At 39.2% G+C, this 12,557-nt stretch overlaps 1 protein-coding gene across 5 annotated transcripts in view; it reads right to left on the reverse strand.

The window, feature by feature from the left end:
• Nucleotides 1-12,557, reverse strand: part of IRAK1BP1 (interleukin 1 receptor associated kinase 1 binding protein 1) — a 106,441-nt gene that overhangs the window by 55,070 nt on the left and 38,814 nt on the right. Inside the window, exon 3 of one of the 5 annotated variants that reach the window (XM_074037603.1) lies at nucleotides 11,699-11,921. The exons of the other annotated variants lie outside the window; for them this stretch is intronic. Coding sequence (XP_073893704.1) covers nucleotides 11,829-11,921 — 93 coding nt within the window. The 3' untranslated portion in view covers nucleotides 11,699-11,828. Of the gene's footprint in view, nucleotides 1-11,698; nucleotides 11,922-12,557 lie in introns of those variants that run through there. 5 annotated transcript variants of the gene reach the window in all.

The raw sequence follows: 12,557 nt of genomic DNA on the forward strand, positions 1-12,557 counted from the left end.
CTTCATAAGTGAGTTGTTCCATCATTACATGTAGGCAGTGACAATTCATTGGAAATCTTTCTAGCAATTATAAATATGCCATATTTCACAGAAGCAGTGAAATTGTTTAGGAGCATTGCCTTAAATTAGTTTTTTATAAGAGAGATAATCAACCAAGAAAACAGAAGACATGGAATTTAGACAAAACAGCTCCACTGAACATAACGCAGAAATGTCATATTACAACTGTGTAAATAATGCTTTGCATCTTGGGAAACACTCAATTTTTTTTTTTCCCTCATATAGTTTGAATGCCTGTCTACCAATAACCCTGGTATGCAAAAGTAAGACATTTTTTTTTAGAAACATGAAGGTACTATACAAATCATTTTAATGTGCTGAATATTGTGATACCAAAACTCAGATAATGGCTTATCTTCAAAATTAAGATTCATTTTCAGGCAAGAAGTTTTAGAAAGTTAATCTTTGGGGTAACCTTTTCATAATTCTTGTCAGTTGAAAGGCAAGTTAAGAAACACTCTTTTTCTCCAGTTTTAAGATTTTTTTTCAATGTTCCTTTGCAAGTTTAAGATTACCTAGGAGTGAGTTAATTAATTCATTAATGTGCTAATCATCAATTAAAGCAAGCTTCTTTTAATTTAGTGGAATGGTTAAAATGATCGATATTACAAGTGAAGTTTGTAACATTTTGGAACATTTCATATGACTTCATATTTTGGAACACTTCAAATGACTTACGCATTTTAGCTTAGTATAATGTGATGATTACAAACATAGATTCTATATTCTGTCATATGTGGTTACTAAGAAGCAGCTAGCAAATGTCAAAAGCATAAGAATATTTCATCTGTTCACTTCCTATTTGCTGCTCACTATTTTATTTTACTCAATATCAGTATTTTTCCAAGAATTCTAACAAATGCCCATTTTCTACTCCTTTGATATAAATAGTTGAAATATTCCTGGAGTGAAAAAAGTAAAGGTTTCACTTTAAATAGCCATTAATTAGTTCACACTCATCACTTTTTAGTCTAAACTGTATTTTAAAGATGCAGTCATCTTCTCAGCAATGACTTTTTTTTTTTTTTTTTTTTTTTGAGACAGAGTCTTGCTCTATCACCTAGGCTGGAGTACAGTGGTGTAATCTTGGCTCACTGCAACCTCTGCCTCCTGGGTTCAGGCGATTCTTGTGCCTCAGCCACCCAAGTAGCTGGGATTACAGGTGTGCACCACTACGCCCAGGTAGTTTTTATATTTTTAGTACAGATGGGGTTTCACCGCATTGGCCAGTCTGGTTTTGAACTCCTGACCTCAAATAATCCACCTGCTTCGGCCTCCCAAAGTGCTGGGATTACAGGCCTGAGCCACTGCCCGTGGCCTCAGTAATGACTTGTACTTTTTTTTTTTTAGAGAGAGAGTCATGCTCTGTTGCCCAGCTGGAGTGCAGTGGTGCAATCTCATCTCACCGCAACTTTGGCCTCCAGGGTTCAAGCGATTCTCCTGCCTCAGCTTCCCAAGTAGCTGAGACTACAGGTGCATGCCACCATGCCTGGCTAATTTTTTTTTTTATTTTTAGTAGAGATAGGGTTTCATCATGTTAGCCAGGATGGTCTCCATCTCCTGACCTCATGATCTGCCTGCCTTGGCCTCCCAAAGTACTGGGATTACAGGCATGAGCCACCATGCCCGGCCTTGACTTGTACTTTTGTGGAATCAATCATGATTTTGCAGTCCATTTTAGACCATGACACAGACACACATACATACCCACATATATATGCTTATAGATCCCTTATGAATTATAAACATTCAAATATTTATGTAATAAATTTAATAAATTGCAGATATTGTATATAAGTGTAAACATGGATAGTACATTTCTCTTCAACAAATCAAGAGCCTGGGTGCTAATATATTTTCTTCCACATTTCTGGTGGCATATTCTTTGTCTTTTTATACGACAATAATTTTGTAATATTTCCAAGATTCATTCACGTTTTTACATAAGGTAAAATTGATTCGTTTTTATTGCTATGTAATATTTATTGTGTGAAAACATCACAATCTAACCATTCTGTTGCCAGAAGACATGGTTGTTGTTTCCACCTTTTGCTATTAGGAACAAACCTGTTATTGACAACATTTCCTGTAGTTCCTTTGTATCACTGCAACTCACTCCCTGCACTGTTGCTGGTGGTGGTGGTGTGTATGTGTGTATACACATTTATGTGTTTATACAGCAAATCCAATTCTGATCATGTTACTTAAAACTCTTCAGCTGGTGGCTTGGTACCACGGGGAATAATATTCCAGATGGCCTGGAATGACTTCAGGATACATTATTGTACTTATATAGTAATTGCTACAGAAACTCAAGCAATTTTTTTGATGCTATACATCAAAATAATGATGTTGTGAAGTGGGTTTGCTACCCCTTCCACTTTCTTTTGTCAGCAGAACCTACTCTTGTGCCTCTTTGCTCTCTATTCTGGCACTATAGAGGGTCTAAATCTGATCAGATGTAAAAATGAATCTCTTATCACCAAACTTTTCCAGGAAAAAATAAAAAGGAAATCCTCTTCTGGGAAGTTGTCCCAGAAAAAACTACAATAGTGAAAAAAGCATGAGAGGAGTCACATGTCCCTGGTCTTCAATCATGGCATTGCCATTTATGAATTGCCAAGTCAATTTTCTGGATCTCTTTGCATATCTAAAAAAGGCAAGTATGATTCCTGTATGACCTGCCCTCTAGAGTGGTGGAGAGGATCAAAAAACCAAACAAGACAAAACTCCCATGTATTTCACACTTAGTGAACACCTGCTATGTCCCAGTCACTGTACTAGATACAGAGACAAAATACATGGCCCTTTGTCACGAAGGAGGTCATAGGCTGGAGCAGTGGTTCTCAATCCTGGATGCACATCAGAATCACCTGGAGGTTTATTAAAAACCAACAACAACAAGGATGCCTGTCTGAGTTCTCTGCATCCTGGCCATGTAGATTGATAGATTAAACTCTCTTAACCTCTACATGCCCACTTGTAAATGATGAGGGTAACAGAAGCTACTTCACATGGTAGTTGTAAGTACAGTATTCATAACTTCTACTTAACCCAGTGCCTGGTACAGAGTACTCAGATAATAAATTACTGGGAATGAAGTGAGATAAATAGGCAACTAAATAGCTAGAGTAGTGATCTTGACTACATTGGAGAGAAACATGCAACTGCTGTAAGATACAAAAGGGTCATCTAATTGAACCGAGGTGGCAGTCCTGCAGGATATGCTGTTATGAGTTTTCAACTTACAGGCAAGTAAATTATCCAGAGAAACTGGATAATTTTATTTTATTGTGTGAAAACATCAAACAGAGAAACTGGTGAGGCAATGGGGATGAGTAATATCCCAGAGGTGGGAGTGTGTTTCGTTCCCCTGGAGCAGGAGAGAAGGGTCAAGACTGGGGAAAATAAAGGGATCGGATCTTGAGGTGCCTTGAAAGGGGCAGAGGAGGTTGACCTCGGTCCCTTTGACCATCAGGAGCCACCAAAAGTTCTAAACTAGGAAGAACGCAATCAGAGTCGCATTTAAGTTAGGTCACTGCGTTCTGGCATGGATTTGCCCTGACCTGATTTTGACACTGGTGTAGGTAATTTGCAGGGGAGGTGGCCCGGTCTCAAGCAGTCGCGATAGGAATGGAGTAGGAGCCTGAGAGGAAGTTAGGGGAAAGAGGTAAAATCTACAGCTGTTGGCAGCAGAAGGAAGGCGAAGTCTGCAGAGGACACGAAGGCCATCCCGACCCTTGGCAATAACGGGCATAGGAGTGAAGTGTCAAGACCTAGGCATGGGTGCCACGGCACAAGATGAAGCTCAGGTGGACCGCGATAGATTTCGTCCAGGACCCGGTGCTAGCAGGCCAAGGACCGGTTCAAACCCCTGCAGCAGCGTCTTGGGGTGCTAACGCCCTCCGCTGGAGGTGCGCGGCTGTCCCAGGGCGGAGCGCGCACCTAGCAACCACGACAGCGCAGAACGCCCCGGAACTGCGACAGGGCGGAGGTCGGGCGGGTGTGCTTGTCCGGGGCCGTCCCCGCCGGCAAGAAGCGCTATTCAAGCATCCACGGTCCTTGCGGCCGCCGCCTGCGCCCACGCCGAGATGAGGGGCAGGAGCCCGGGTCATCCGCCGCCCCTCGAGAAAAGGCTCCGCCCTCCGCGCCGAGAATGCTCCCTTCTCCCGAGGCTTGAGAGCACTTTTTCTTGTTACGACCTAGTCCATTTCCTTAGGCATTTTGTAGCTATCGCACGACCTAGGTCTACATTGTATAATTCGTCAAACAGTAACTATTGATTCTATAGGAAATCAGTTTTTCAAATGTTATTATCAGTCTACTGCTTTCCATGAATAGTTTCTCTTGGGGGATTATGTTCTGATGCTGATTCCTGAGATAATTCTTGGATTTGTATTTCCCCTGAATATTCCACAATACCCTGGACTGTGGTGGACACACAGACTTTCAATAAATTCGTGAGAATCCATCGCGTTTTTTATGCAGGGAAAAACCACTATCCTCTTTCTCCTTCTTTTAAGTGATAGGCTCTCCCAGCCACCCTGCCCTGCCCCACGTCCACTTCCCTTTTCCCCTCCGCAGGCAGGCATTCCCTCATCCCCTCTCATGGACCTTGCACCGTCATCCTAACTAGCAACTAAGTCCAGTTTCTCTCCATTACAGTCTGGCAACCCTCCTCTCCCGTGAAACTCCGAAGGGTCATCGTTAGTATTACTCAGACAAATGTCAAGGCCTGCCTTTCAGACTCCTCGTGTCCATCTTTGTGACCCACCTGAACTTTTTCATTGTTTCCCTTCCACCCTTTTCCTATATTTTTGTGGAAAACAGAATATTGTAATGAAAAGATGCCATTTAAAAATTATGAAAAATATCCAACATATAGAAATAACATCGATTCTGCTGAGAGTGAGCAAAAAAAAAAAAAAAAAAAAAAAAAAAAAAAAGAAAAAGAAAAAGAAAAAGAAATAACATCAAACATCTGGTCAGTATTCAAATTTCCAAATGTCTCCTGCTATAAATATTTGTTGATTTAGCATGTCTGAATCAAGATCCAAATAAACTCCACACATTGTAAGTGGTTCCCATGTGTCTTAAAGTAATCCATGGGTTCCCCCTGCATCTGGACTTCATCTTAGCCTATGTACAACTTTTTATTGTTGCTGGAGCAAATTACGATTTTTTAAAGGCCCTTCTCCTAGTGAAATGTGGGGACCTGGCAATGCTGTTCAGATTTAGAGTTGTGCAATTCTGCATTTGTCATGCCCTTAAATAGTCCAGCTTTTCGGCTTGGAATCAGGAAGTGAAAAGAGCATAGAAATACATGTCTCTTTAGTTATGTTTTCATTCAGGGCAATGTTGAAGTACTTTATGAAAGTTGTTGAGAGAAGCTAGGTTAAAATCTTTACATTTCAGGTAAAGAGAAGGAGGCTGTGCTAAGCTTCAGGCCAATCTGTTACAACTGCTCCTTGATTTACCATGAGATTATGTCTGGATAAACTCAATGTAAATTGAAAATATTGCTAAGTCAGAAGTGTGTTTTTGACTTAGGATATTTTTAACTTATAATGGGCTTGTCTGGACATATTCTTGCCATAAGTGGAGGTATATACTGAATGTGTATGGCTTTTGCACCACCATAAAGTTGAAAAATCATAAATTGAACTATCGTAAGTCAGAATCATCTGTATTTGCTTGCTTTGCCATCTTAAATCAATAGTTTTCCTTCTCAATATACACTTTTCCCTCTTACCACTTCATATTTTCTCTGTAGTCCCAAGACTGGTCTTATGCTATTACTCCTCACAGTTTCTGATCAACGTTCTAATGCAAAGGCTGGCTGACAAATCATCAAGGATGCTGTAGAAGAGGTTTGGGATTAGACAGAAGGTGGGCCCAGAGTTGATCCTATCTAATAGCCTCCTTTAGCTCTAGGACTGCACATACATCAAGAAATAAACCTGCTGTTGGGAAAGAACTTGAAAGGCAGATGATGACTCACCATCTTCTACCAATTAGACTACTGTTGGTGAAGTCAGCTGAGGGTGGCTTAAAAAAATATTGCACATTGATTTGCCACCCCATTATGTGTCTAAACCCATAAGTTCTTCTGGTAGATGTGCACATGCTAGCAATATGTAGGCACGTACTGAACAATGACCAATGAGTGCCATTTTGGCTGGGTCTGGTGGCTTACACCTGTAATCCTAGCACTTTGGGAGGCCACGGTGGGTGGATAAGCTGAGGCCAGGAGTTTGAGACCAGCCTGGGCAACACAGTGAGACCTTGTCTCTACTAAAAATAGGAAAATTAGCCAGGTGTGTTGGTGTACACCTGTAGTCTTAGCTACTCAGGAGGCTGAGATAGGAAGATCACTTGAGTCCGGTGTTCAAGGTTACAGTGAGCTATGATGGCACTACTGCATTTCAGCCTGGGCAACAGAGTGTGACCCTGCTCTAAAAAGATAAAAAATAATGGCCGGGTGTGGTGGCTCACGCCTGTAATCCCAGCACTTTGGGATGCTGAGGTGGGTAGATCACGAGGTTAGGAGTTCAAGACCACCCTGACCATGGTGAAACCCCGTCTCCACTAAAAATACAAAAAAATTATCCAGGCATGGTGGCAGGTGCCTATAGTCCCAGCTACTCGGGAGGCTGAGGCAGGAGAATTGCTTGAACCCAGGAGGCAGAGGTTGTGGTGAGCCAAGATTACACCAAAGCACTCCAGCCTGAGCGACAGAGTGAGACTCTGTCTTAAAAAATAAATAAATAAAATAAAAAATAAAAGGCTGGGTGCGGTGCCTCATGCCTATAATTCCAGCACTTTGGGAGGCCGAGGTGGGCGGATCAAGAGGCCAGGAGTTTGAGACCAGCCTGGCCAGGATGGTGAAACCCTGTCTCTACTAAAAACACAAAAATTAGCTGGGCCTGGTGGCATGCGCCTGTAGTCCCAGCTACTGGGGAGGCTGAGGCAGAAAAATCACTTGAACCCAGGAGACGGAGGTTGCAGTGAGCAGAGATCACGCCACCTCCTGGGTGACAGAGTGAGACTCTGTCTCAAATAAATAAATAAATAAATAAATAAATAAATAAATGAATAGAATAAAAAAATAAAAATAAAAATAAAACAAGTGTTACCTCAGTTACCAACTAAGCAAAACATCCAATATAATTAGGCTACCTCAATATTTCATTTTGTGTGTGTATTCAACACACAGACAAAATAAATATTCTCAGTAACAGCTTCTAAAGTTTTAGTTTTAACACAGAAACTATGGATTAATGGGTCTCTGTAATTTCACTTCCCCTCCTCGGGAAAGGATCTTCTGTTCCTAGTGAAGAAAGCTTTTCTTGCAGTCGAAGCTTCCTCTTTATTTTCATCACAAATATCAGGTGAGCTTTTATCTGGACACACAAATATAAGACACCTGTTATATGACCTCAAGTTTTATGGAAAATATGTTGCTTGAATCAGGGGAAATAAATTATGGCTATTTATCATTTATTTTAATAGAAATAGGTATAACTGGGAAGAAAGCTAATGATATGGTAATGTTTCTAATTAGTTTTTAATCCAATACCAAAAAATAAAAATTAGTGACGGATTCACACAGTCATTAGAAAAACACCTAGCATTTTAAGTGTAAATATTTCTAAAATAATTTGCACAGCAAAGTTAGTAAACTTGATTTTCATCTTTTTTCCTCATATACTGCTTAGAGATGCATCTTGGAAGACATCACTGTGGAGTTGTGTACAAATAGTGTAGTGACAGTTTGCAACTTTGTGTTCTCCTAGCAACTGTATCAATATAGCATTTCATCTCTCAGGGGTATGACAATGATTCTGCTCAGAGTCTTCAAAGAATAAAAAGGTTGCACTATACTCTAATTGTCTTACTTTCTTTCTTTCATCCTGGAAAAAATAGCTACCATCTTTCAGAGGAGATCTTTTTACCCATCATTTAAGACAGTATTTTGGGATTTCAGGGCAGAAAATAATGTGATTAATTAATATTTTTTTGGCAAATAAAACATATAAAATGACATGTGCACATTTTACCATTTATGTTGAAAGGTGAAGTCCTGGAATAAAAATCTCCTAAAACACTGGTATAATCATCCTTTTGTAAATATTTGGGGTGGGGGGGGAACCTAATCCAAGATCAGTATGCATTTTCCTTTTGCAGTGGAAGTTTGTAACTGAATCATCCTCCCTAATCATTTTCTTGGGGTGGGGAGTAGAGGAATGTGAGTCAATAAATTGTAACTCTCCATGTACTTATTTGAGATTAGTACAGTACTTTTCAAAAATATTTTGGTGATTTGAATACTTACACATTATACTTAGCTTTAAGACAAACACAAACTCTTACTAAAATATTTTCAAAAACTAGCTCTGATCACTGATGGGCAAAAGAGGGCAAACAATTTTGAAGAAAAATGAGGTCACTTAGTAACCTTAGGATTTCTGAAAAATACATACTTTTTAGCTTTATCTCATGAAAACTGAAGCAAGAAGATGAGGACAATGAAAAAGTGACCTCAATCTGTTCTTTGTCCACTTTGTTTCATCTGCCATTTCCCAATAAATCTGCAAAATAAACTAGGTTACTCAGAAAAAAAAAAGAGTATTCAATCTCCTATATACTTGAGGATAATTTATTCCAGCATATATAAAATCTTACTTCTAGCTAGACTTACTTCTAGAAGACTTAACAAATTTCTCATGTATTTTATTAATTTCAATCATTTTAGTGAATTTTAAATTTCACCCCTTCTTCATAAGTGATGTTTCTTGGAAGTGTAGCATCAGAACTATACTACATCCGATACTGCCGATCATTTTAAAATATTCTTTAGATTTTTACTTTTTTTTCCAGTCTTGACATTCACTTAGGTACGGATGCATTGCATTTATCTGTGGGTGTACAAAATGTATGGATAATATTTCTAGGTCGGGCGCGGTGGTTCACGCCTGTAATCCCAGCACTTTGGGAGGTCGAGGTGGGTGGATCACGAGGTCAGGAGATCGAGACCATCCTCATAAACACGGTGAAACCCTGTTTCTACTAAAAATAGAAAACGTTAGCCAGGCGTGGTAGCATGTGCCTGCAGTCCCAGCTACTTAGGAGGCTGAGGCAGGAGAATCACTTGAACACTGGAGGCGGATGTTGCAGTGAGCCAAGATCATACCACTGCACTCCAGCCTGGGCAACAGTGCGAGATTCAACCTCAATTAAAAAAAAAAAAATTCTAACAAGTAGCAGACTGAAAAGTTACCATTCAAAGTATTACCTCCATATATTCTGGAAGTAATATTATAGGCCCTATCATGCCACACTATTTTTCAAGGAATTTGTTGTTTCTTCAACTGCATGTCTCTGTCCCTTTCTGAATATTCTAGTTCACATACAGAGAAGCAGTAGTTGCATGGCTCTTTGGACACTGCTGATGTTTCAACTTTTCCTGTCATCAGGGTTACTGTGATCAACTGAGGGCTGAAATCTGTCCAAAACTCGGAGCTTCACGCATTCTCATAGTTATTTAGGTGGCTGTTGCAGTGTTATGTTTCCAGAGTTATCACCAAACAATATGAAATATCATTAATTAATATTGGTCAATGAAGTGTCTAATCTTTTAGAGAAAACAATTCTAAAGCATTGGATTTAATATTAGAGAGATCAAATCTCTATTTCTTCTTTTTCAAGTATTTAATAATTGAATATTTTGAAAACGAATGTAATGCTTCAGAGGAGTAATATTTTGGGATACTGTAAATTCTCAACATTCCTACAAAATGAAAGCCATATAGTCATTCTTCAAATGTATGCTGACTTTTGTGGTTTGCAAGTAAATTCTCTTTAAAAGTTTTAGCTGCATATTCCTATTGATTTCTTTGTGGATGACATGAATCTGTGTCACTAAATCTTTATCTTTTTAGGAATAGGTATATTGAAAATGAAGATGAAATCTATGCTTACTTTGTACGTATTGAGCTAGTGAAATATTTGATATATTAAAAATAATTCTGTATTTTATTTGGTTGACATTAAACTTTGAATTAATTATACTTCACCTCCTATTCCCTATAGAATGTAATACCTTGAAGTTTTCATGATTAATTTAGTGCAAACTAAAAACAATTTCTTTTGATGCTATTTAGTTACTTGGGCTGGAGTTGATTTATCTGAATTGTTATACTAATTGTTTTAAAGTGAAATTATAATATATATGACTGATTCAATGGAAGAACAAAGCATTACCTTTTTGTATGAGCTATACATTTACTATTGCTATCAAGTACAAATATGCTTTTCTAAAATATGCTTTGGAAGTAAATGCCCATGGGAATGAATTCAATTTAAGCATCTGTTTATTAAAAGTTATAAGTTTACTGAATTTATTAGATGTAATTTTATAGTGGCTGCTGTCAGAATTTCAAAAGCAACTTTCTCTGGACAGTAAGTTATGGCCTTCTGGTGAGGAATGTGTGGCTTAAGTGGTAATCACCCTCAGTGGCAATAGGAGGTAAAGGGCATAGCTGATCCAATTAGCTTGAAATGAACATAGGTTCTGAAATGATTTAAGAGGCTTCTTTACACAACAGAATGTATGTTGTCGCATAGCCACAAACTACTTTTTGAGAAAGCTAAGCTCTGGAGAAATAAAAGCATGCTTATTGGACTGTAAAACGTGCAAACACAGTTTGAATATATGTCCTGCATTTCCCATCCCTGCTTCCATGTGTACCAATGTTCAGGTACTTTGCCATAAACAGTATCTGTCTTATTTGAGAATAAAGCAGGATACCTTACAGCCAGCTTTTTTCCTCCTTATTACCCAAACGTTGGGAAAATAACTGTTTCAGGCATAGCTCTACTCTTGAGGAGTTCATAGTCTTGTGAAGGGGAAGATAAAAAATAATTAGGGCATAATTAATGTGATCAGCGCAAAACTGATGTCCATATGAAGCACTGAAACTATGTGTCTGTTTTTTACTCTTTGCCCATAATTGTTCCTTGAAAAAAAGGACAGGTGACAGAATCTTTATTTTTGAAAGACACTGAAAAAGTATCTTATTCTGAAAAATGGACATACACTCCCACACATACTGTCACTGCCTGACCCCTGCCTATCACGTGGTAAGCAACATGGCATTTGGGAGTTTTTTTTTTTTTTTTTAAATTCAGGGATCAGTAACTTATTTCAGGATCATTTTAGATTAGAACTTTCACCTCCCACCTGGGCTTTTCGTTTCTTAGTGTGTAAATTATTCTTAGTTTTTGGTTCACTAATATTGTCTTGTTAATTATACTGAGCATACACAACCCTAATAAATCTTTTTCTTCTTTTCTTTTCTTTTTTTTTTTGCCACAGTCTTGTACTGTCGCCCAAGCTGGAGTGCAGTGGCATGATCTTGGCTCACTGTAACCTCTGTCTCCTGGGTTCAAGTGATTCTCATGTCTCAACCTCCCAAGTAGCTGGGATTACAGGCATGTGCCACCACACCCAGCTAATTTTTTTTTTTTTTCAGTAGAGATGGGGTTTTGCCATGTTGTCCAGGCTGGTCTCAAACTCTTGGCCTCAAGTGATCCACTTGCCTTGGCCTCCCAAAGTGTTGGCATTACACGTGTAAGCCACCATGCCTGGCCTTCTAATAAAGCTTAAACCCTATGTAGCAAATAACATAGTATGTTTTTTCTTAGTCTTTTTTTTTTCACTCTTATAATTAACCAACTTACATTCAGAGTCCAGAGCCAGCATTTGTTCATTTGACATGGGATTCATGATAATTCACAGGTGATATGGCTATCTGGGAGTAATTGTTGGTTGGGATGTTGAAGAAGGGTTCCAGGTATTGCTGAAACAGAAATATCCTCCTGATGAACAGGTTTATAAGAGTTTTATTCGTTTAATAGTACAAACAACCCTTCCTGAAATATTTCTATTAATATTACCTCTCTTGAAGAGCAGTGTCTGATTTGAATTACCCACTGTGAACTAGTCTTGTAAGATACTGGGCATTTTATGTATGTATGTATGTATGTATGTGTGTATGTATGTATGTAGATGGAGTCTTGCTCTCTCACCTAGGCTGAAGTGCAGTGGCATGATCTTGGCTCACTGTAAGCTCCACCTCCCAGGCTGAAGCATTTCTCCTGCTTCAGCCTCCCGAGTAGCTGAGATTACAGGCACATGCCACCACGCCCAAGTAATTTTTGTATTTTTAGTAGAGACGGGGTTTTACTATGTTGGCCAGGTTGGTCTTGAACTCCTGACCTCAAGTGATCTGCCTATCTTGGCCTCCCAAAGTGCTGGGATTACAGGCATGAGTCAACGTGCCTGGCCTACCCGGGCATTTTAAATAAATTTAGGCCACACTAGGCTATGAGTAGAAGCTATTTGGGGCTGGGTGCAGTGGCTCATGCCTGTAGTCCAGCACTTTGGGAAGCTGAGGCAGGATTGTTTGAAGCCAGGAGTTTGAGACCAGCCTGGG

This window comes from Macaca fascicularis, chromosome 4, assembly GCF_037993035.2.
Source record: "Macaca fascicularis isolate 582-1 chromosome 4, T2T-MFA8v1.1".
Lineage (NCBI taxonomy): Eukaryota > Metazoa > Chordata > Mammalia > Primates > Cercopithecidae > Macaca > Macaca fascicularis.